The following is a 26,821-nucleotide window of genomic DNA, read 5'->3' as shown; positions in this document are numbered from 1 at the left end:
AAGGAGTTGTTTAGTGGCGAAGAAAGGGAGAGTAGTAGATGTGATTCGTGAATGTTGATGTATAGGATGTTACTAAACGTCAACTAATTTGAATTTCATAATCTTAAAAGGTTTTGGTAAATAATTATTTACAAAATATTTTATGTGTTTTTTAACAAATATTTGGAACTTATGAAAGTAAATGTATCGGCACACAAAATTGTATACTAATAATATAGTTACTGAAAACTCAAGATTATATTGAACAAGTGAATGATTTGGTGTTTGGGATTTTAGGGGAAATGTGACATAGTTTATCATACGTCATAATTTTAAGGACGTAGTGAACTATGACTTAATTTATGTGTCATCCAACGTACGTCATGTAGGTAAGTATTTACTTTTCACTACAGTCGGACTTTAGGCTTAGTAATAATAGAAGCAGGATTAGCCTATTTTATTTTTAAACAGAGTTGCGGCGAGCTTAAACAAAAAAGGTCTTAAATTTCGATTTTCGTTGTATTAACTAGCTAATAGTCATGTGGAATGAAAATATAGGCATTGGAGTATGTGCATGTAATGTAAGATTCTGTGATATAAACAAAATGATAAACTGGGCCCTGTTACTTTAGAAATGAGGTGGAATGGGTTATCTTCGGATGTGGTAGATGCAATCGATACAAGGGAATCGAGTGGAAATTTGAGCTCATGATAAACATTAAATAACAAGATTTGGGTTTGTGGCTATTTAAGTAGATGTTGATTATATGGTTAGTTTTATAAATAAATATAATTTTGATGGGAACAAGAACAACTGGGAAGAAAAGGATCTTAATGATTCAATTATCAGTGTTATAAATCACTCAGTTTGTTGTTGCTAATGCCATTAATTGTAAATCAAATAGGATTTTTTGGATGTATATACAGATGCAATGAATACAAGTTTAAAGGGATTATATCATTGTAAAAGTTATTGATTAGGTCAGATTTGGAGTCTGCTGTTCATTCTTAGACTCATTATTGTAGGAAGGACGTTAAATTTTTGAAAAGGTTTTTGGAGATAACCAATGTTTGAGATGTATAGACTAAGATATGCTGAAATTGCTTTATCTTATCAAAAAAGGTTTGAGATGTTTAAGGTTGCAAGATTGATAGCTAAATGCATTGTTTGTTTGTTTTTTTCTGTACCTGAATGGAGAGATTGATAGTACAAATGAACACAAATTTTGGCACAGTAGGAGTTATCTTTAAGAAAGATGGTTTTATTTTTCTAACATGGGTGTTAGCCTTTAGATGTGCTGGATGCATTAAATTTAAGGGAAATGTGATTATTATATTTAAAGGATTATGGCTAGATTTGAAGTTTTATTGTTATCTATTGAAATGAGTAGCGAAAATAGATCAGTGAGCAATTTGTTGTCCTTAAATGTTAAGAGGTTGTTTTTGATGCTTGATCATCAGAGTACTTACTATTGGTCTGCTCTTGCTGCAGGTATATGTATAGTTTCTTATATCTTATTGCCTTTCTTATGTTTCAAGGTTTTTCTTATTTTACTGTCTCACAATTTTTCACACATTTAACTGTGAAATGTAGTTGATGTACATAATCATTTTATGATTCATTTTTAAAAAAATTTGTAGACATTGTGCCAAGTACATTGTAAAAGAGCAGGAAAATATAAAATGTAAATTAGTTATGTGTTTCTTATACACTTCTAAGAAATGCATAGGAGAAAGTCTGTTGCACAGAAAACCTGAGGAAAGCAATTCAAAATTCATAAAGTACATAGAAGGGTGCGTTTTGTCTGTTTTAGAATATATTGTGAGTAGATGTTCGTAAACTGCACTACTTAGAGAAGCTTGAAATCCTAATAAACAGTGGCCTTTAAAATATCCTTTACAATTCTAGGAACTGTTGGTTGTGGAGGTCAAACAGAAAATTCAAAGAATTGTAACTAATTTGTCATTCTGAACTCAAATTGGAGGTAAACAAAAGCAACAACCTATGATATTAGGCAATGAAAAGAACACATTTCTTAGAATGACAAAAATTACAAAGAAACTACAAAAAATAAAATGTTCAAACAGCCATGGATGGTTAGACATTATTCTAACTGAACATGTATACCTGGCATCATTTAGGTTGCATATGTTACATTTCCATCAACATAATGGTTAAAGCTTACCACAGATACTAAGTTTTATACTTTGCTGTTCATTTGTGATGTATTTAGATCAATAAATACAAGATTTTGAAAAGTAATCAGAAAAAGAAAGCACAAAATAAGATTGAGAATAAAAAGTGTGTGTGTAATATATAATTAAATCACATGAAAGTATGATCCCCCTTTCACTGTTTTCTCTCAACAAGAAGTAAAATCAATTTTGGAGGTCACAGTCCATCTTTGACACCTTGTGTTCTACATATCATTCTTGTAGCCTTCATTTTGAGCCCTTTATAAGAATTCATCATCAGGTAAAGAGCCCAAGAATGAACACAGTACTCCATTTGTAGGCCAATAAGGAACTTGTATGATATAACTATAACTTCTTTGACTTGTGTAATATCTGTAGGTAGAACTTAAAATACAATGACTTGTTACTGGAGGGTGTAAGAAACTGATCAACAAAACCCCAACAGTTAGGATTGACTTGCAGGTTAGATAATTATGTGTGAGTGAAGAAAATCTGTAAAAATATTTATTATTGTAATTTAAAATAAAGTGTAATTGTGAATAAATAAGAATATATGATGATGGGGAGCTAGGGAATGCCAATTTTGAATTATTGTAAACCAGTAATTAAAATAGATTATGTTGCAAGAGTAAAAGTAGGGTCATGTTTGGGAAGTGTTGATCATTACATGATTAGGTTTCATGTTTTGGCTTTATTTGAGATAAAAAGAAATTTATTTTCAGGAAGTCAGTTTTAAAGCCGTGAAAAAAGAAATCTTTGTATTAGATCATGAATTAAAATGTAATGGTTAAGATAAAGGATGTTTCTTAAAATGAATTGCTTTTTGTTTAAGATTAGGATCTTCCTAAAAATTAAGAAGAAGATTAAAGGAAAGATCAAACCTAATTAATAATATTAAAGGAGAGGCTCAGGGTAAATTTCACAAGTTTCAAATTGACATGCATAGTTGGGAAGATTTACCAAACATAAAACAGCTAGAGATTTGGTTAAATTAAAAAAAATGTATAAGGAATCCCAAAAATTCTTAAGAGAAACACATTTTCATTAATGTTAAAACTAACAGCAAGTGAAACAGTTTTAATTAAGGACTCAGTCCATAGAATTTACTTAGTGCAAAATAGTTGTTGGAAACTATGAAATTGCTTAAGTTTTGAATTTTATTTTCTCTGAAGCTTTTACAGGAGAAAATAATAGTAAAACTTCTTGCTTGTGGTGGGTAGAATTAAACCAAATAGTATCAGGACCAGATAATTTCCACAGCATTTTGAAAGGAAATCAGATATTTGATATATGGATTGGACTGAAGAAACCAAAAGATTATTAATAAAGTACTGTTAGGCTGGACCCTTGTTTCAATGAAGTGCCCCTTTGTGTGGATTCCTGTACATGGTGAGGGGATCTCCCAGGATAGGTTCTGTTCTTTCAGTTTACCTCCTCTGGGATCTAAACATTCACCCAAGTGTTTGCCATGCATGGTGACCTTTGAAAGAGAGGAGAGGATCCTGGTGGTTGAATTCCTGAAGACAGGCAGTCTTGGGGTGGCTCCCCTTGGGTCAATCAGCTTGTCCACTTGGATTAGGGTCAACCAAGTACCAGTGTTGGGTGTTCTCAACAAGTGTTGTGGACATTGTATCTGATACTGGTGTCTGGGTATATTGCTCACAAGACCCTGGTGTTGCTGCAGTCTTCTTGTTTGACATTATAGCGCGTCCTCTCATAGGGCTCCATTGTGGGTGGGGTTAGTGGGCACCAAAATCTCCCTTTTTTTTATTGTGGATCCTCCAAATAAAAATTTAAATAGTGAAAAAACAGTATAGGTAAATGACCGCATCTTGAAGATTCTGAACAGCATCTTCAACATCTGTAACACATGTTATACCTTATTTTCTTATCCTACATTCTCTTTCAGACAAATCTTTAGGGCAAATGTCTCCCTTTTTTATTCAGAAGGGACTTGCTGGCTCGCCAAAGGCAGTAAAGAATCTTCAATCTGGTGCCATATTGGTGGAAACATCCACATCTTAACACAGTGAACTCCTCTTGCATTCAAAGGCAATTAGGGATGTATCTATTGAGGTTACACATCATGCTACTTTGAATTCATCACAAGAAGTTATTGTTGAGGGGGATTTGAATAACATTCCCGAGTCAGAGATTCTCGTTTCTCCACTTAAGTAGTTTCTGCAGTGAAGCGTATCTCCATTCACAAAGATGGAATTATGATGCAGACCAATATCCTCATTCTGACATTTACATCACTAAATCCACCTGCCACCATCAAGACAGGTTATCTTAATTGCAGGGTATGGCCATACATTTCAAACCCAGTGTTTCCAGTGCCAGCGTTTTGGTCAATCAAACACGTTATGTTGTGGTTCTATGACATGTGCTTGATGTGGTGGCAAGGACCACGATGCCTATGAGTGTAAAACGGACACTCATTGCGTCAATTGCAATGGCTCTCACCCATCCTACTTTTGTTCTTGCCCTAAGTGGTTGGAAGAAAAAGAGGTGCATCATTTGAAAATAATTCATAATATTACTTATCCTGAGGCTCAAAATTTGCTGTCCACCACTTCATCTTGGATGTATGCTGCTGCACTTCATTCCACAACTACAGTGGGAGTGTAGACAGATCTCTCTTTGCCTTCAAAAGAATTGTTCTTAAAACAAATGAAAAGTCTTTTGACCTCCATGGTTAAAAAAAAAATGATGAATGAACTTCAACACCCATCTCTGTCCCTTGCAACAAATCCCAAGAACCACTTCCTTTGGTTCTGGGTACAGGCATTTCCTAGGATGCATCTTCTTCTCCCTCCCCAAGATGCAAAACAATTATTCATTCATGTTCTCAGTCACCAGAATCACCTTTCACCAGCATAAACCTACCCAATTGACCCAGGGCAGGATCCATGGAGGTTGATAGACCTGCCTCAAATAAGGACAGTAAGGGAAAAAAGATGTGGTTGTAAACAGAAGGGTTCTCCACTCAATTTGCATACATATCATTAAAAATTGCCACCTTGATACAATGGAACTGTGGAGGCTCACGTTCTAATCTGGATGACATCAGACACAGATTGCTTCCTACCATCCTGTATGTCTTTCCTTACAGGAAACATTTCTGAAACATGCTGATACAGTCACCTTTCGGCAGTTTTCTTTGTACAGAAATGACAGGCTATGTGATGTATAAGAGCATGGAGAGGTGGCACTGTTGGTTGATCAGCATGTGCCCACCCTATCTTTGCCACTCGACATACCCTTGGAGACTGCAGCCATCTGTATTTCTTTGGGTCATACCATTACTGTTTGTCCTCTCTACCTGTTACCTGGAGAGACATATGATCAATCAGACCTTGATGCTCTCATTGAACAGTTGCCATCTCCTTTTTTAAACCTGGAGGACTTTGATGGACATCATCCCCTTTGGGGAAGTGCTGATATTGATAGGAGGGGTTGCTGTGTAGATTATAACTTTTTTCTTTTCAATACTGCTATTGATTTCTCAATTTGCTCCCCTTCACTATTCTCCCATTTTTATGGAGGGTTGACAATAATCCACGAGGCAGTGATCATGTTCCTATAATTTTGAGAGAGACTGGCTGTGGTCAATATCACCTGACCTGGGTGCCCCAGTGGAAGCTGGATCATGCAAACTGGCTCTCTTTCACTGCTCTCACAGAACTTGATCCTGCCATAGTCTGTAAGCCATCAATAGATGACTGTGTGGCAGCAATAACTGACTGTATTATACAAGCAGCTGCATCATGTATTCTTAAATGTTTGACACATTTTCCATCATATTCTCATCTATGGTAGAATCATGCCTGCCACGTGGCACAGAAGGCTCATAAATGGGCTTAGGATACTTTCTGTAGATCTCCCACAGTCTTGAACCACATTGCTTTCCAGCAAGCCTGTGCACATGCTCGGTGGATAAGACTTCAAAGCTAGAAGGAATCTTGGATTAAGTTCACAACTAGCATATCTTCTACCATCAATTTCAAAGTCATATGGGACAAGATTCAAAAGGTCAGTGGGCAATATAATTCTGTTTCTGTCTCATTCTTCATACCAGAAGCATTGCCGATACTCTAGGTGAAAGCTTTTGATGGGTATCTAGCACTTCTGCTTCTTCCTCCACCTTCTTAGCCATCAAGACTTGGGCAGAGCGATTCTTTCTCTCCTTTTGAGCTGATTGTTTCTATTAATATAATCATCCATTTAAACTGGTAGAACTCAAACTGGCCCTTCACCAGTCTGGCAGTACATCAGTTGGACCTGATGATAAACATATGAAATGCTGCACCATCTATCTCCTGCTTCTCTTGCTATTTCTTCTGATTATTTTTAACCGGATCTGGCTGGCGAATGTTTTTTTGATGCCTGGCACCAGGCTGTTGTTCTACCTTTCTCTAAGCCTGGGAAGGATTCCAAGATTCTTTCAAGCAACCATCCAGTTGCTTTGACAAGCTGTTTTTGTAAGACTTTAGAGAGGATGGTAATGCTCATCTTGTTTGGTTCCTCGAATCAAACAACCTTCTTTTGCCCATCCATTGTGGGTTCCAATGACAACTCTCCACCGTGGACCACCTGATTTGACTTGAAACATCAATCATAGTAGCCTTTCTCAGACAACATCTTGTATCAATATTCTTTGACATTTAGAAGGCTTATGATACAACATGGAAGTATGGCATTTTGTAAGACCTCCATATATATGGGTTACATGGCCATTTGCACATTTTTATTTAAAAATTTTTAATGGACAGGAGATTCCAAGTTCATGTGGGTTCAACACTTTCCCCTTCTTTTCTACAGGAACTTGTAGTCATTCAGGGCTGTATTTTGAGTGTCACACTTTTCAGTATAAAGATTAATGCCATCACTGAACAACTCCCTCTCACTTTTGCAAGTACCGTCTTTTATTTACTGAACATCTTTCGAACAATCTTTCCATTGTAATTTATATGAAAGGTTCCAAATCATGTGACTCTGTTGGCTCTGTCATGGTTTGTTGTGGTTCGGTGCTTGTGCCCAGAATCCCCTCTACAACTTCTATGTTCACTGCTGAACTGTATGCCATTTCTGTTGCCCTGGATCATATTGAAACTAAGCAGTGCATCAACTGCACAGTATTTTATTGAATTGACAAAATTAATTTTCATTTAAACTCAAAACATGGAGAACAGTTTGTTTTCTTATTTCAGTAATTAGTTATCAATATTTTTTTCCAAACTTTTTAGAATTTTACATTTCAGTTGTTTTATTCTACATTTTATTCCTTTTTAAGTTAAGATTGTAATTCTTTCTCATTATTAACATACATTGTGGTATTTTTTACTGGGCATGACAGAGTAATTGTCTTGTATTCAAAATTTTATTAAACAACTTTTTTATTTACATTATTCCAATTAGAATTGCACAAAAGCTTGGCTAATAATCCATATTTTAATAGTATATAAGTTCTTAATTCTACAAGTTACTATTTTAAATCCTGAATTTTCTTTATTGTTACACACATAATGCAGTTTCTCTTAGCATGTCATCATCTCTATTTTATCCACCACCCTTTGAAAAAGTAAAATTAAACTTAAATTATTCTCTGTATTCTGTAAGATCACTAAATGTGGTTTATCTGAGCAATGATATAGTTTTCAACTTTTGTTACAGAGCTGTGAAATAGAAATTTGGATCCCGCCTGCCCCATCTACTTGTTACATCCTCTTTCATAATTTATAAATAGCTCACTCTTACATTTAATTATATATTTGCTATAACCAATAGAACAGTGGTTCCCAACCTTTTTTATGCCCTGCACCCCTAAAAAATTTTAATATGTTCTCGCACTCCCTCACAGTAATTATTTGAGAGGTAAGGGAATTAGCCTACTTTTTGCATGTTATTACTTTATATTGTTTGAAATATTATTTAAATAAAACTTAATTGAAATACTTTGAGTAGTAAAAGAAAAAAAATTAGGGTTGATTTTCTTTGACTGAAAGCAAGAAAAAATTTAAGTATTTTATTTCTTGTTTTTCATGTTTATTCTTTATGTATAATTATAAAAGCAACTAAAATGTGAAAATAAGTCTATTTGAGTTCAGTTAAGATTAGATTAATTAAAATAGTTAAAATGTTTCACGAGGCATGCAAGCGAGCTATTTCTACTAGTTGTAGTTGCTCTTGGGTAGTGTAATTCAATAGCGTAACACCTTCCCCAAATGATTTACAGCTTGTAAGCATGTGGACAGTAGTCATGGTTCAAAGGGAAAAAACAACAACAATAAAATGTAATTGTACATAGATGTATACGGTTATGAATCTAAAGATAATTGGATAAATGAATGTGGTGTTATATTACAATATGAAATCCTTATAGAAAGGGGGGAAAGGTACTTACTTAGATTACAGTTCCCATTTTGAACTAGAGAAAATAACATATGAATTATTAAGTTTTACTTAAAAAAAAAGTTAAAATATACCTAAAGGGATGTTTGAGACTTTTTAGGTAAGGAAAAGTATCTTTAATTTTAACCTGAAAGTTTGAGAATATTAAGGATAATAACAAGAAGGTTGAACCCATTTGGATTTCTTTTGGTGGATATCAAGGGAAAAAGCTCCAAGTATGAATTTATTACAGATCACTAAATTAAACTGATGAAATTAACAAGGAAAGTTACAGTGAGAGTAAGATTTCCTATGTTAATAAAGTCATAATTATGGGTGATTTTTGATGTCTGAGATATTGATTGGGAAATGCTAGTCAAAATCATGAAGGAGAAAAGTTTCTGGAAACTGTTCAGAATGTTTTTCTTCAACAATTGGTCAAGGAAATTGCTGGAAATAATATTTATTCTGTTTTGTTTTCAGATTTTATAAATGAAGACATGAGCAGTATTCATTGACTTGAACAATTGGTAGATGAAAACAAAATTGAACAATTTTGTGCATCTTAAACTGGGAAGTTTGAAGAATGATGAGACTTCTGAGTCTGATAATATTTCTTCAAGAGTTTTAAAGGAAGAAAAGGATTGGATGTGATTCACGTGCCATAATACTTTAAGTCCTTGAATAGTAGACAAGTACCAACAGATTGGAGATTAGCTAATGTCACTCCTATCTTAAAGAGAAGCAATAGAAGTTTTCCCAGTATTTGAGGCCTATTAGGCTCATTAAGTGTGGGGAAAGTTTTGGAAAGTCTGATAAGATACTTTGCAAAGTCATTTAATAAAGCTTGGAATTGGATACTCAACATGGTTTCACAAAAGGAAAATCTTGCCTTACAAATCTTTTGACATGCTTTGAAAATGTTACTGTATATGTAGATGAGGGTGAGGATGTAAAGTTGATGAACCTGGGTTTTCAGAGAAAACATATTGGAAAATTGCCACATAAAAGACTTGTAAAAAAACAATAACAACAACAAAAATGTATTTACAGGTGTGGGGGATACATTAACTAATTGGGTAGGAGAGTGGCTTGATGGAAGGAAACAGGGCTTTTATAAATGGGATTCAGTCAAATTGGATTAATGTTGCAAGTGGTGTACCTCAGAGCTCAGTCTTAGGACCATTGCTTTTTTTTAATTGTATTAATATCATAGATGAAGGAATGGTCAATAAATTACTTAAATTTGCTTATAATATCAAGGTCTTGGGTATTGCTAACCATGAAAAGGATGCTACTGCTTTACAAAAAGACTTGTATAATTTAGGGTGTTGGGAAGATGAATGGTAGAGGGATTTTAATTATTATAAATGCAAGATATTGCATTTGGATTCTCATAATTTTAATTAAGTATATAGGAATAATGTCAAGTGTCATGGTGGGGGGTCTTTATGTAACAGTTGATCAATCTCTTAAGCTATCCAAGCAGTGTGCTATTGCTGGTGGTAGGGAAAATATTTTATGTTGTATTTACAGAAATATTGAATACAAGTTAAAAGAGGTTATATTAGACCATACTTGAAGTATTGTGTCTGGTCTTGAGCTCCTATATCAGGAAAGACATTGAACTTTTGGAAAGGGTTCAGAGGAGGATTACTAAACCTGGTACCTGGGATGGAGGGGTTGTCATAGGAGGAGAGATTAATATTTTTAAAATTTTCTATTGGAGGGGAGAAAGGGCTAGTGTATCTGATTAAAGTGTATAAGATAGTGAAAAGAATTAAATGTTGATGAATCAAGATTTTTCATATTTAAAAATGATAATCACGAAACTAGGGGACACATCTGTAGATTTAGACAAGGTAGAAGCCTACTTCAGCTAAGCCTTTTTTTTTTTTTTTAAATAGGTTGGTTGGCCTATGGAATTTGTTGCCTTAGGACACTGTGGAGACTGTAAATTCAAGTAGGTTTAAAAGAAAGTTTGATAAATACATGATTGATTAGGGCTAGCTTATTTTTTCTATTGTTTCTTCAACAGTTTTAGTTTGGCTCAGAGAATGAGACAACCAAGATAGACCAAGGGGCCCATTTTTGTCCCTATTAATTGTTATATTACATGGACAGCACTGTAAAGCAGATAATTTTTAAAAAGGATTGTTGAATATAAAGTAAAAAGTTTTGAGTTGGCATTTTGAACTCCCAATGATGTGGTGGAAAGTTTAGGTATCAAAAAAGACTTTAAAAAAGGTGACAGTGAATAAAGTAAAAAAAATGTTTAATTGCAAAAGGGAGGACAAATATACAAAGATTCTTAAGAAGTATTGAAATCCAACTTGAGGCTTTTTGAAAATGTGCAGTTTTTATATTTTTATATGTCAGACTCTGTACTATTACCAAAGAAGCTTTTACAGCATTGCAAAGATGTTATGATTAAACTCAACCCTAAAGGTTCATGCAGTTAATGTATTAAAGGTATATTAAGAAGTTAAACTAATTTGCAGGATTATAATGGCTAATACTAGTATAAATTGTCTCAATTTAACATTGAAAATATCTTGCATTAGCTCTACCCAAATTTCACATGTAACACTTAACATATTCCTGACTATTCCAGCTACTGTTGCTTTGGCAAAAAGAACATTTTGCCTTAACCTTATCAGAACTCACCTCCTTTCTATTATGTCTCAAGAAAGATTATAATTGCTGGCAATGCTATCTATAGAAACTGATGTATCAAATTCTAAATTTTTCTGATCTGATCAAAGACTATTGTGTAGAAGAGTAGTGTTATAAAGTAAATGATGTGAATGATGTAAATACATTTTGACTTGTATTAAAAGTTTGTGTATTTCATTTGCTGATGTATATACTAATATTTTTGGCTAAAACTGAGTGGCTTTTAAAATTGCTGAGTTGCTTTTTCATGTACAAATATATAGTTCATATTTGTCATCTCTTGATAGATTTGAGATCTAATTACAGTTTTAGAATTAGGAGGTCAAACCCTATTAATTTATGTTTGATCATGCTCAAGATCTTGTAGATTAATTTACTCTAATCCCACCTCAATTTTAGTTTGAGGATAAGCTGGTAGAGATCTTGAGTAATAACACGGAATCGGGTATACATACACCCTGTACTTGCTCGAACACAAAAATATAACTGATAAAAAGAGAAAGGTCTTGTAGATTAATTTACTTTAATTTTGCCTAAAACAATTAAATGTCACAAATATTGAATATTCTTTTGTTTGTTTCATAACAAGTTTATTTATTTCAAGTGTCAGCATATGAGGTGCATAAATTATTGTTAAAAATAAATAAATTTCTGTAAACAATGTTCAAAAATGAATTTCTAGAAATTATGTCAGTTTTCCTTTAAATTCTAGTTGACACGTCTACACATGCAGTATTGTACAATATAGTGCCTAGCAACTTCAGTGGGTAAAATTGCCTATATAAGGGGCCAAGGGTGTTTTGGGCTCTATGAAATCTGGATCCTGCCCTGCACCATTATGAAGATAACCTACTTTATTACTTGGCTGTTGTAATTACTGTCATTGCTATTAACTTCTACAGAAGTATTAGTGCCACTGAAGAAGTCTGTTTTTATATAGAAACAGACACAACACTGACTGTCATTGTTTTGACTTGTATATAGAAATTAATCTCTAAAAAACAGCAGTGGTATCATAGCTACTTGATACATTTTAAGTGTATTTTAAGGGGTTGCACATAAATGTTAGATTCTTGATTGGATACAGAATACATTACTTGTGTTTAATTTTAAAAATACTGACAGTTTTCTGTTGACTAATTTTTCAACATTACTCCTGACCTGTGTATGATGATGTATTTTACTTGTTTGTCAGTGTTGCACATGAAATGTTGGATTTTCATGTGCAAATTTAAAACTGGGTTTTTAGTAGTTGAAAGAAGCATTATCATAAATTAGTCAGAATAGTATATTTAATTTCAATATCATTTTATTTTGCTTACTTCAGAAGCTAAATCATATTGATTTTTTTCACCAGGGATAGAATTTATTTGCGTACTTTTATTGTACAAGTGCATATTTGTCACAGTGCAGTGACAGCAGTTTATAATAATAATCATGTATGTGGTGATGGCACAGCTGATGAGCACACAGCACAGCATTAGTTTGGGAGATTTCTCTCTTGTGACACAAGCCTTGAAAATGAGCCTTGGAGCTGCCCTCACAGCCATTAATGAGGAAGAATTAAAAAAAAAAAAAGGCCTTAGTTGAATCAAATACCCACCAAACCATGAGAGAACTTGCTGACATACTTAATGTTAATTATTCAATAGTTTTTCCATCATCTTGAAGCAATTGGCAAAGTGACAAAGCTCAAAATAAATGGGTACCTTAACTATTCAAAAGTTTAATTGATTATTATATCACAGAATGGCTGGTATTGGAATTAACCCTTACTGATGAGTAGAGAACAACATTTTGACCTTCCTAGGCCATCTTCAGGTTAACAAAGACAGAGTTGGCAACTGACCCTTGCTGGGCATGCCTTAGAGATAAGAGTATAAACAGGTACAGGTTTAGAGGGGACATTGTAGTTGGGTGTTAGGTTATTAATTAATATAGGTATAAAGGTGTTCCTTTATATTAGTTTAATTTTGGTTTCAGTTGTATAAGTAGGGCTTCTTTGATTTTAGTTATATGTTTGTAAATGTAATGTATTACCTTTAATATTAAAGTTCTTGTATATTTCAATAAATGTTCTTAGCTGTTAATTTTCTACTCAAATGCTGTTTATGAATGTAGTATTTGAATCATTAAGAAAAACTGTCTCATTACAACCTTTTAAAGTGATAATGTTGCAGCTGGATAATAAAGAAAAATGTATTCAGAAAATTCTGTCATTAAAAACTGAAGTTAATGATAACAAAATGGAAGAAGAGTGTATGGTAAAGTTTTAGTTAACATTTTTTTCATTTCATTAAATCAAAGTTAATCTGCATTTATTTGTAATTGAGAAAATATGGGTTTGATGAATAAGAATTAAGACTGATGTACTAAATACTACTTAAATATTTTTTTGTGAATGCATAAGCATATAGCACATCTTATATTGTATTAATGTTAAAAGGCTTCTTAAGAGTTCATAACAATAAAGAAAGTAACCTGGTTCAAAAGTACCTATGACTTAGCTCAAAATATACAAACCTCAACTTTAAGAGGTTTAAATGAAAGATGTGTAATAAAAATAATACTGACATTTTTTAAAAATTACTAGCAGCATTGTGTATTATTTCATTGAAGACTTTAAGCCTGTGGATTTTCTGTAATGTCTTATACCATGTCACTTCTAATGATTTACATTTAACTAGTGAAAATAATTATATACTTTCTGTGTGTGTGTGATATAAAATGTGTTTTTGTATAGTAGTAATTGTAACTGTGGCAATGAATAAGCTTGGTTTTTGAAAATCTTCCCAATTTTTTTAAGTTTCAGCATTCAAAATAAAATATAGTTTGTCAAATATTTTTAAATGAATGATGGTGATTATGATTTAAAATCAGCTGTATTTTTCTTTTCTAGGTACACTTATTATCAATGTTAATTCTTCAAAAAAGCACTTTGAGAAAAAGAAACAATTGGAAAAAGGTGAGGCCTCTTATGAAGGACAGTTGAACCTTCCTACAGTTTCTGTGATACAGAAAATCAAATAGTGACCAGTGAATCAAGAACTGTTAGTTTAGGTATGCTCAGTATGGAGAATAGTTTTGATTACTGTAGTTCATGTGCTTGAAATAGGGAAATGTCTGAATAACAATGTGACACTTTCAGAAAAACTTGTGGCTTCTCATTTGAACAGAAGTTGCACAATACAGAAAAAGAGAAGTTAAATAGATATTTCTTTAGAAATTCATCATATTGAGAGTAAATCAAAAACTGCCATTAAAGAATCTGAGAAATATCAGTGTGAATTAAGTGCAAATGTAGAAATATGTTGTAAAGGTAATACTTTAAGTTTGGTGGAAGAACTTGAGAAAAACAAAGTTGAAGGCTGGCACCAAAAATGCACAATATAAGAGTCAATGATATTCAGGTACCCTATCAAGAACAAAGTGCAGCTTTTCAAAGTGATATTTATCATAACTGCATTCACAATAATGATTTGTTCAGCAGGAATGAACGGAGAGGAGCAACTTCAGATGTATTAATGAAAAGTATTGTTTCAAATTGCATACAATTGAAAGTGCTTCTAAGTCTGAGACTTGCATAGAAAAAAATATTGGTTGTGAAGAACAAAAGACTAATGATCTGTTGCATAATAACACAAATCCTTATGTATGTGGTAATGAAAATGAGTCGGTCAAATGTGTTAAAAATATACAGCACTCTAATTTACTTCGAAGTAAAGTTCCCTTTAAGTGTGTTATCAAAGAAAAAATACTCCACAGTAAAAAAAATGAAGAAAATCTTCTTTCTAACAGTTTGAGATACAAATCAGTTAATAAGAAACTTAGAGGTGTAGATAATGCTGACTATAATGCTACCATTCATGAAATTCATGAAGCTGTAGTTGTTAGCAAGAAAATGAATCTCAAGACTTGAATGTTGGTAATAAAGAAATAAGTAACAACTGTGCCAGTCAAGAATATATGTGCAACAGCAACACTGATGTTAAGTCTTGCTTTTCTGGTTTTGAACAATCTAGGATTGAGACTGACTTGATGAAAAATGCTACCACTGTCTCAAATGAAACTGGAAGTAACAATGATGATCTCAAAGGTTTAAGAATTGGTAATGCAAAACATGTTCTTAAAGATATGCCCTGTGGATCTGATATTAGTAGTGAAACTTCAAATGAAGTCATAACTGAAGAGAATTTGCTGTTGACGATTAAAAGAAACATGCCGAATGAAGGTTTGCAGGGAAAAGTCAAAAATGAGGAAGAAACTTGCAATTATTTTCCTGTTAACAAAAATATTATGAGAAATTTTCTTATTGAAAATGCTCATGTGGACAAAGGTATTCATAATCACTTGCCTGGAGAAAGAATAAAAGAATATAGTATGAAAGAGGTAACTGACTATTATGCAGAATCTAGTGAATTCAAGCAAAGTGATGTGTCTGTGAAGGGGATGCATTGTTCAACTGATGTTTCTCATGTGGAAAAATATAGGAAGATTGAATCACCACCTCAAAAAATACAAAAACCTGCAGTGAATTTTGTGGAAGAAAGTGGTAAAAATGTAAATAACACTCGTATTTCTTCAAAAATTCATCCTTTAACTTCCGCAATACTTCCAGTTTGTCAAAATAGTAGTTGTTTAGGAAACAGACAAGAATATAACTGTACAGTTGGAAAAAAGTTCTTTAAACAACTGCCACAGAAGAATTATGTGTGGGTAAGTCCTAAAAAAAATTATCAGAGCAGTATTGAAGAAAAAGGTCTCTTTACTGATGTAAAGTTAAAAGCTCATGAAAATATCCAGAAACTAATTCTAAAACCAGTATCTGTGATCATAAAGAGATCAGCGTACCTGGAGAGCTATATTAAGGAAAATAAAATTAATAGTAGTATTAAGAATAATAAAAAAATTGATGCTTATAAGTTCCTCAATGATGAGTCATTATCAATCAAGAAGAAAGAAAGTTTGGTTGATGAATCACAAGCAAAAAATCAAGTTTTGAAGAAAGAAATTACTTATTCTTGTTCTATATGTTTCTTCAGTACTACTGAAGAGGGACAGTTTACACATCACATAAAAGAGCATCCTGTCAACATGCTAACATCATGGTGTAAAGAGTGTCACAAGATGTTTCGAAATTTTAAAGGCTTGCTTCACCACATACAGAGTAAATGTTCTGGGTCATTTGGTAGAAGGATAAAATGTGGTGTTACTTCTTGTAGCTTTGAAACTAAAAGCCCACAGCAATTCTACCACCACAATAGGTTTAAACATAGAGGAGCCTTAAAACTTAATTGTAGTACATGTGACAAGTTTTTCTCAACACCACAGTGTTTGGTTCTTCATGTCCAAGATGAATGTTTGAAAAATGTTGACAACCAACTTAAAGAAAATTCTGAAACCATAAAATGTGTAGAAAAAGGACAAAACTGTGTGTCTGAAGTTCTTAATGATTCTCCAGGTAAGTTGCATGATACTGAGAAAATTTCAGATGAGATTGCAGGTCCTGATAGAGATTGTCAAAAAGACACAAGTCTTTCTTCAACTCTTGCAATTGATTCTGAAGATAATCCAGATGATCCTGAATGGATTCCTGAAAGTGTCTCATATTCTGATTCAAGTAGTGTGGGAGATAATATTGAAAGGCAGGCAATTGAGAAAGAAACAATAGCTGTAAAGTCTTTGAATTCTTCTGTAAAAAGTCAAAATATCATTCACACATCACTTTTACAGAGTGAATCTAAATCCATTCCAACCACATTAGTGTTAAATAAATGTACAGAAGTTGAACATACAGGTAGTTGTGGGGATTTTCCTACTATACAACCTTCTGCATCAAAGGGTAATCTACTTTTGAATCATTTACTTAGTGTATCTCCATGTACAACAAAACTACTGGTTCAAAATGCCACTACAAGTAAGCAGTTGCTTCATGTTCATAGTTTAGCTTCCACATCTACTAGTATCATGAATAGCAATTTGACTAATATTTCAACAACTGTAAAATCTCAGGTTTCTCCAGATCACAATGGCCAATATGGTATCGGAAATAATGCTTTTGCACAGATGTCAGCAGTGGTTCAGGATTTATTTGTCTTACCACAGTTAAACAACACAGTTTTACTTCAAACAAGAACATTTACTCAACCCAAAAATCTTTTCGTCTCCACTCCTCAGAATTATATTAGATCTTGTAGTCCACAACCTGTATTTGTGTCAGGTTCAAGTGTCCTTTTGCCAACTTCTACTTATTCAAATTCAACAACTGCTACTTTGAAACATAATCTTGTGCCCTTAACCACAAACTCTCAGAGTCTGCAAGTACATCCAATTTCAAAAACAATCTTCACTACAAATGAGCCTTATCAAAAGGTTTTAGATAAGGAAATGACATTTGGTGCTCATTCAAGCACAACTGATGTAAGTGAAAATTCAAGTAAACAAGTAATTTGTAAGAAAAGTGAAACCCCTACAAAAGAACCAAACAATAATTCACCAATTATTACTGTACATGAAATGCTGAGTAAAGTGTCGTGTCCAGAAGATAAAAATAATGAATCAAAAGAGATAATTATAATCGATGACAGTGATTCAGAAGAGAAACAGAGTAATGAAAAAACCATGATGTATAAAGAAAAGTGGTTAAGTCAGAAGACAAGCAACATTTATTCTGGAAATATGATCATAAATAGGGATGATGATTTAAAAAGTAATTGTGATTTGATAAAAAGAATTGAAGATCCTGAAAACTTGAATGACAAAAAAATTCAAAATTCTTCATTTTTGGAAACATATGAAAACAATTTAACAGAAGATTTTGAGCATGGTAAAGTAGTGATAGATTTAGACAGTGATTCAGAACAGAATGATGTTATGAAAAACTCAACTTGTGAAATTCCATCTCTGGATATGCGGGTTGAAGAAGATAATGAGCCTATAGTTTTGAAAACGCTGTCAACTGAGTTGAAAAATCACCTACTGCCTTCTCATTTAAGTTTATCACTAGATGTTGAAGAAGAAAATTTTGACTACCCTCCTTCTAAACTATTCACAGATAAAGCAGATCTTTCTTCTGATTTGGTTGTAAAAGTAATTAATTTCAGTGATGGAGAAGAGTATAGAACACATTTCTCTGAAAGAACAACCCAACTGAAAGAAAATGCAGAACATACTCTTTCTTCCATACTTGCTTTAAATGTTAAGCAGTGTTCAAACTCAACAGAGTCCATAAAAAGAACTAACTTGTCAGTAGATTATACAAAAGACAGTGTTAAACAAAGTTCAAATGAAAGAAGAGAAATAAGAGATCTTTTGGGAGTATGTGTAAATACAGATTGTACAGAAAGACCACTAGAAAAAACACTTGTATCTTTACATTCTGCCAAAGATACATTTATTAATACAGTTGCAAAGACACCTCAAACTAGTTGTGCTTCTCCACTGCCCTGTCAGAAAACCCATGTTCCAGAGACAAAAGCTGGGGAAAGTAAGAGTGTGCATGTTCATTTGGATAGAAAAAATTATACTGAATCACCAAAAACATTAGAAAATATAAATACTAAAATACCAAATCCAGCAAAGTCAATAATTCAGGAAGACAGTTTAGATAAGAAACATTCTGTGTTGCAGATACCACATTGTGGTAAGTATGAGATGGTAAATACTGTTATAAAACTACCTGCTGGTGAAATTAAACTGAAGGAACCTTTTTTTTCGACACAAGAGAATGCAGGAAAGTTGCATTTAATATCTCAAGATATTGAGAACCAGAAGCTAAATAGAGAAGTGGACAGTGATAACATTTTAACTGGCACACATTTCAGTTGTCAAGTGACAGAAAAAAGTGAGCTTGATGAGTTGTATAGTTCTGAACAGTCATCACAGGTTACTACAGTAGGTAGCAGAATAGTTAGCAGCCAAGTTATACCACTGCAAGAAACTGCAGAGAAACTTTCACCTGCAGTGACTGTTGTATCCTGTAATTTCATAACCCAGTTTATGAATTCTAAGTTTCCTTGTGTAAAAAATTCAGAAATTCTACAAAAAAGTAATTTACTTCAAGGAATTTCTTCAAATCAAAAAGTAACTGTTGAAAAGCCTGTTAATCAGAATGAAGTATGTAAAAAAAGTCATACTTTAAATAAGCTATCATACATTTTGCCAAAAGTGCCCAAGGTTGGTTCTGGTTTTCCAACATTTTTAATTTCTTCACAGGTATCTAGCAACCATAATGCAAACAGTAATAACATTTTAACTGGTTTACATTCCTATTATCAGGTGAGAGAAAAAAGTAAACTTTTTCAACTTGACAAGCTGCTCAGTTCTAAACAACCATCACAGGTTGCCACAGTGGGTGGCAGAAGAGTTAGCAGCCCAATTACATCACCACTGAAAACTGCAGAGAAAGTTTCACCTGCAGTAACTTCTGTATTGGGTAATTCTGTAACTCCAATTTTGAATCCTAAATTTCCATGTGTAAGAACTTCATCAACTGGTCAGAAACAAATTGAACTTCCAAGATTTTCTTTGTGCCAAAAATCAAACCCAAAAAAGGCTTTCAATCAAAATGGAGTCCATGTAACAAGTTCTATTGTAACTGAAACTGCAAATGCTGCATCAGAAATGTCAAAGGTTGATGCTAGTTTTTCAACACTTTTAACACCTTCACAGGTATGTGGTAAGTATCACACTGCATTGTATCATAAACCACTCCAGAACACTTTTAGTGATTCTCTTCTTATACAAAATGGTAAAAGATTATCTTCATGCCATGAAATTCCAATAGCACCAGCTCTACCTGCAACATCTCGTGTTGGGGAAGTAGGAAACAGTCATGAACGTGCTGACACAAGTTCCAAGCATATAGCCAAGGTGATTAGTGATAAACATAAGCAGTGGGAGAACTATCTTTATTCACTTAAATCAACAGAAGCAGTTTATGAAATTTTAAAGGAAGAAAACAATGTTAAATTTTTTAAATGCACAGATAAAAAATGTTTTTTTACAACTGATAACTCAACACAATATGAAGAACATTTAAAGATTCACAAGGATGAGAATTTGCCCTGTCCATATTGTTTTGTAATTTTTAAAGCCACAAAGCTTACTGAGCATGTACTTAAGAAACACTGGAAACTTCGTTATCAATGTAGTTACTGTTGGTATCGTGGATGGGGAAAAGCACATGTTAGAACACATACCAGAAAAGCTCATCCAGAAAAGCCTCTGAAAATGTTGACTGGGATTGTACTAGAGGGAGAAGATTCAGATGAGGACACTCCTGATTATTCAGAAGTTACAAAACCTTACTTGTGTGCACTTGGTACATGTGGATTTTCCACATTTGATCTGTCAGAGTTCAAAAAGCACTACAATACAACACACAAAACAGTTTCTATATTTCCATGTTACTACTGTAAAACTGAGGTAATATCTTTTGAAAAATTGTTGAAACATTTGAAGCTCCATGGCATAAATAGTTTTCAATGTACGTTTTGTCTACATGGTACAGAAACTCAAGAAAAGATTCTAGATCATATGACATCAGCACATCCTAACAAGCCACTTCAGCTTTATGTGAGAGGTTCTGTGATTTCTTCTGAAAAAAATACTTCTGGTTTTCTAACTTCTAATTCTTTTAAAGAACTAACTGTATCTGAATGCACAAGTATCCAACCTCAACTAGAACATTCCAATAAAAATTCTGAATTAGGGTCATCCAGCAACTTTCGGTTTTCTTTGCCTCGTAGTAAAGATGAATATAACCATAAACACAATTTTGTAATTCATGATCCCACATCACAAAGGAAAAAAAAAAGTGCACGATTTAAAAATGTAACAACTGGCAGTATGGTATCCCGTAACAAACATGTCCCTGTCTCAGAAACTATCTCTTTGCTTGAAGAACAAATGAAGCAGAACAAACCAGATAACCTGTTTTCTGATGAAATTCTTATGAATAACGAAGTTTTAAAAGAGGCTAAATTAACACCTTGTTCTTCATCTGGAAATATGTTAAATGAATTAAAGAATTCTAAGAATATTATGAATTGTTCAGAAAGTAATGAAGAAGAAAGGGGAAAAAACCTCAATATAAAATCAATAGGAAAATTTAAGAACATAATAAAGAAATCACTAACCTTGCAAGAAGAATATGACAGATCTATTTTTCCAGAAGAGAGAAAACGGAAAATTGAAAACAAAATTAACATTTTAAGAGAGTCTAAAGAAAGCCAGCAGTGTCCTTTAAGGTCTTTAAACAGTCTGAAAACTGTAGGCAATTCAGAAACATTTGAGATAACACCTTTCAAGTCTGTGGCTGAAGAAGAAAGCAATACAACTGAAGAAAAGCAAAAGAAATGTAATAAACTAAACTTTCACTCATGGGCACTAGATACTTATAAAACCCCAAAACACTATAGTAGCACAGAAGCAGTTTCTGAAAATGATGAAAAAGTGTTAGATCATTTATGTAGAGAACAAGAAATTTTGCCAGATGATAATTTCTCAGAAAATGATGGTAACTGTAAAACAGATAAAATTGTGTATTATAGTGATAGATGTATAGATAAAAGTTACATCTACCAACATCATGAAACTTATGATGAATGTGTTAATGAAAGTTGTGGGAATATTATTAAGTCAAACACATCTGAGAACACTGTGTATGTTTGTACTTTATGCTCAGCTAAAATGTATAAACATGATAGTATAGTACACCACCTTCAAACTGTTCATTGCACACAATATTGCAGATGCAAGTACTGCAGTCTGTCTGGTACTAGTTTAGTAACTTTAATCAAACACAGCCTTAAGTGCCACAAAGATAAAAAACCAAAACTTGTACTACTGTATCAAAAGATAAAACAGGAAATAGGTAAGGACTTGTTTGAAAAGGAAATAAAACTACCTGCTGGTGTTACAAATAAAGAGAATATATCAAGTGAGGAGCAAACGGAAAGAGAGTTGTCTGAAGTAAATGCAGAGAGAAGTGTTAGTAAAAACTCTTATCATGCTTTGAAAAGGAAATTGGAAATGCAAAATTTGAATTCTAAAAATGCTGAGACTGCAACTGAAGATGAGTTCCAAAATACTGAATATAGTAAGTTAGAAAAAGAAAATAAACAGAGGTGTCATGTGACAAATATTTCTGAAAATGAAGATAATTTGACTGTAAAGAGCAATTTTCAAAACACACATGGAGAATTCCTGATCTCAGCAAGTGATATAGCTTGTAAAGATATTGGTGTCACTGATGTAGGTAAGTTCTTTGCTGATGATACTTTAATTGAGGTTCAACATAATGATTTATATACTTGTCTTTTCTGTAATTCTGCTAATTCATCTTTCTGCATACAAAAACTTCATATGTTTCAAGAATTAAACTATTATAGACTGCTGTGTCTAGCATGTGGTATGCATTGCTTCAACATTAAAGAAATAGAAGATCACTTTCAAAAACATCATCCTGATGAGAAACTTTCTTATCAACAAAAGTGTGATATCAATACTGAAAGGTTAGTTGAACTGTTTCTTATAAGCCAGAAAAAAATAAGAGAAAGTAAAGTTTCACCCTTAAGTCTTAAACAAACATTAGTGTCTTTAAAACAAAGTTTTGAAAATTGTCATCATGAAAAAAAGCAAACGTTACTGCTATCATGTGAAAAAGCAATTGCAGCTTTGGAGGAATGTCAATCTTTACATGAAAGAGAAACAAAATTTCTGTTTGATGAAAATGGGGGAGGAAAGTCATCTAAAGTTGAAATTTTGGAAGAAGAAAGGACAGGAGGAGTTAGTGACTTATATCCATCTCTCTCTATATGTGATGCAATTGTTCCAAAAATAATAGTTGATCAAAATACAAGCCAGTTTTCTTCTATTACTATTCCAAAAGAGTTTTCAGACTCAGATTTAGATGTGTTTAAAAAAGAAAGTGTTGTTCCTGTTGCTGAAAGCAATTTTGAAAACAAAGATGAAAATTTTTCAGGAAATGGTGTTCAAAAACTATCTGAAAATATCTCTGCTTTCAACACTGAGTGTAGTAGATCAAACAAAACTAAGCAAAGTTTTAATAGTGCAAGAAGAACTTTATCTATGCTGAAAAAGGCTCAAACAAAAATATCTGAAGCAAAAGTTATTTTGTTTACGTGCCCTTTCTGTGAGTATACCCAAACATCATATCACTATCAGAAGCTACATATATATCGAGAATTAAAATATCGTAAGATGTTGTGCTTGGTTTGTAAAATGAAGTGCTTCAATATGAAGGAACTTAAAACTCATTTTCGTAAACACCATCCCGATCATAAAATTAACTTTGAGTGGCTACGTGATATTGATACTGAACAGTGGGTTGAAAATTTATTGAGAAGTCAATGTTTGTCCCAAAAACCTAACCATAGATTAAAATCTCGACCCAAGGAAAGGATAAAAGAATATAAATATGTTTGTATTGTGTGTGGTGCCAAACAGCGTGATACAACTGACTTGCAAAGACATTTATTTCGTCACAAACAGTATCGTCCTGTTAAATGCTGCCACTGTAATAAAAAATTCATATGTTCTACAGATGCTGAGCGGCATTCTGAAAAGCTTCATCCAGGTCTAGAACTATGCTGTTCAATATCCAGACTTGACAGCATTGAAGATTGGGTGAATGAAATCATTGGCAGTCAACAATCTTGTAACCAGCATGACACTGAGGTAGAATGTGCAACTTATCTCAAAAAAAGAAATTCAGAGGGTAGTGAGGTTTTGGTTAAAAAGAGCATGCAGGTGAAAAATAATGGTTTTAATTGTCAGTGGGAAAATTGTAAGTTTTATACAGATAATAAAAAAAAGTTAAAGTACCATCTGATGATTCATTTCTCCAAATCAGAATTTTCTTGTCCGAATTGTCTAGTGTCTTTTAATTCAGAAGCAAAGTTAAAAAGTCACTGTGAAATCAGTCACTCTAAGAAATTATTAACATATACTGCTATAAACAGTAAAACCTCTATCAACAAAAATAACAGTGAACCTAAAAAGTGTTTTAATAAATTTACTTGCCATTATTGTGGTCATAGCGTGTACTCTAAGAAAGGCCTTAGAATTCATATTCAGTGGAAACATCAGAAAGAATTTGAGAAAGATGAGAATGTTCTTAAAGAATCAAGTTATGATATTGCTGTTACTTCTCACCCTCAGACATTTTCTCATAAGGAGCCATTTGAGTGTGAATGGTGTGGAATTAGGCTTGTTGAACTTCGAGAGATTTTGGAGCATATAAAGTCACATGATGATAAAATATCAAAATCCACAGTTTTGTCCATCCCTGTGAGTAGTTTTTCAAGTGGCAACAATCAGAAGCCAAATAATCATGCAGATGTGGAAGGTGTAAAAGAAACTAATTCTTCCAAACTCTCTCTGTTTGACCAGGTTTGTCATAAAATATCTGGAATAAGTTATAGTGATATACATCTGGCATCTGATGAGTTACCTGTCAAAAATATTCTTGAAAGTGTAAAAAGATGTGCATATTGTAGAAAAAATATGCCTTCTGATACCATCAAGCAGCACTGTAGGAAGCAACACCCAAATTTGCCTGTTAAAATAATCAAGCATCATCCAAAAGCAACTTATGGATCTCCCCAGTTTTTCAGAAATTCAGAGGGAAATAGAACCATTGAAAAGCTGAAACTAGAAAATAAAAATATATTACTTGGCAATTCTGGTGAACATCTTTATCTGTGTGATAATGAACCATACAGATGTGAATATTGTCCAGCTCAGGTTAGTTCTGTTAGAAATTTACATAAACATTGGCAAAAAGAACATCAAACAAAGTCATTGAATCATTCTTCAAACATTGGTGCACATGGTTTGACACAAGAACAAAGCATCATGTCCAGTCCATTTAGTAATATTCTAGAAAAATTGCAGATACAAAATTCAGCAAGAAAGTTGTTTACACATCTGGTTGATTCCCAGCTGCAGAAAAATGCTGAGAATAGAAAAACCACAGTTCAAGAAAGTAATGCTGTTGATGATGCTCATCCTAACATTTTCGAGCCCACTTGTATAAAGAGAAGGCTTTCACAAGGAAGTGATAATTTTACATGTGACAGTTTATCAGAGGGTGGATTTTCTATGTACAGAAAAAAACAAAAGCTTGATACTTCAAATATCAAAGTGAATATCCCATCACTAGGAGCTAAGATTCCTTATCAGTCAGTTTTACATTTGTGCAATTTACAACCTTGTGTTATGTTGACAGACTTAAAATCTCAACTTTTTAACTTTGGAGTGTTTTAATGTAATAGTAGTTCTATGATTCTGCTACATCCAAGTGGATAAGGGACTTTGTTTTTTCTGGTGATCAGCTTAAAGCATGAATTAATACAGTATGATTACTTTGTTACATTGGTTAAAAGAAAAATTTTATTTTATAAAATATCATTTGGTTAAAAAGTATGTATGTTCAGTTATTAGAGTAACTAGTATATCAAGATGCTTTTTTTGAAGATTTGTATATAAAATCAAATTGTAAAATATTTTCAGTTGTATTGAGCATTAGTTGTTGAAGTACACTACTTATATATTGTTTTTTTGTCAGCTAAGTAATCAAAATATGTTTTTGTACCTTTTTTCTGTCATTTTATTAGTATATAGACTTTATTGTGTACAAAATCATATAGCTAAAAGGATACTTAGAATAAAAAATTGAAGTTTTCAAAATTGAAGAAAGTTATGTGCAACAAGAACTTACAGTTTATTGCTATAGGTTGCAGCCAGTGAGAACTCATAATTTTAGTGATAAGACCTTTAGCTGCCAAGTACCAAAGAGAAATTGGTAAATGAAAGCTATAACCAATAATTACTCAAGATATTTAGAATGGTATAATTTTAACTAGTAGTATTTTCACTAGGTTGTTACTGTTAATACAAAAACTAAGTTGTATCTCAAAGCTAATTCAACTTATTCATAGTATTGTAAGCTATGTTTTAATTGTTGTTTGTCATTTGAAATCACCATTATACTAGTTGTTAAGAAATGTTAATTATCTTCAAGCTTCTAAATTTTATGAAATTATGACTTAAAAATGACCAGCATCAAATTTGTAGAAGTTAAAATAGTATCTAGTTATTTAATTTTGTCATGCAACAAATTTAAAATGACTATATATTTCTAGGATAAAAGAAAAAATCCCAAACAGGTGAACAACAATAAAAATCTTGCATTTTACTGTCACTGTTTTCAGAAATGATACTTATGGTACTTAGTAAAACTACTTTGTTTTAATACAGATTTTTGTGGTAATTTGGACACAAATAAGATAGATACTTCCTGAATCTGTTTCCATTTCTCCTTACAATTTTTATCATACAAATGCTTTATATTACAGTTACGTGAAGACTACAAATTCTGAAGATGATTAAAGATAATTCACTGAATATATGATTTTTCTTTATTTAATTTCAGTGATATGTAGAATAACACATCTTCCAGGTAGTTGCTAAAAAATTCTTGTATATTTCAATTTTTATTACATTGTATTTAAACATTTGTGCAATGACAGTAAAGGTGTTTTGTGGAAAA

At 32.8% G+C, this 26,821-nt stretch overlaps 1 protein-coding gene across 6 annotated transcripts; it reads left to right on the top strand.

The window, feature by feature from the left end:
* Positions 1 to 26,821, top strand: LOC143240438 (uncharacterized). 6 transcript variants are annotated; one of them, XR_013021762.1, is made up of 4 exons: positions 362 to 476; positions 10,476 to 10,531; positions 14,144 to 14,304; positions 26,628 to 26,821. XR_013021762.1 is itself a non-coding variant. In XM_076482871.1 (3 exons), exon 3 carries the CDS (start codon positions 15,211 to 15,213, stop codon positions 25,534 to 25,536), a length of 10,326 nt encoding a protein of 3,441 aa, XP_076338986.1. In that variant the 5' UTR covers positions 1 to 368; positions 10,476 to 10,531; positions 14,144 to 15,210; the 3' UTR covers positions 25,537 to 26,821. The 6 variants fall into 6 exon arrangements, 5 of the variants coding, with proteins under 5 accessions (XP_076338986.1, XP_076338988.1, XP_076338985.1 ...); XM_076482871.1 differs by having other exon boundaries at positions 1 to 368; positions 14,144 to 26,821; XM_076482870.1 differs by having other exon boundaries at positions 376 to 476; positions 14,144 to 26,821.

Source organism: Tachypleus tridentatus, chromosome 13, assembly GCF_004210375.1.
Source record: "Tachypleus tridentatus isolate NWPU-2018 chromosome 13, ASM421037v1, whole genome shotgun sequence".
Classification (NCBI taxonomy): Eukaryota; Metazoa; Arthropoda; class Merostomata; order Xiphosura; family Limulidae; genus Tachypleus; species Tachypleus tridentatus.
Note: the sequence above shows the minus strand (reverse complement) of the source record. Positions and strands in the feature narration are given on the sequence as shown.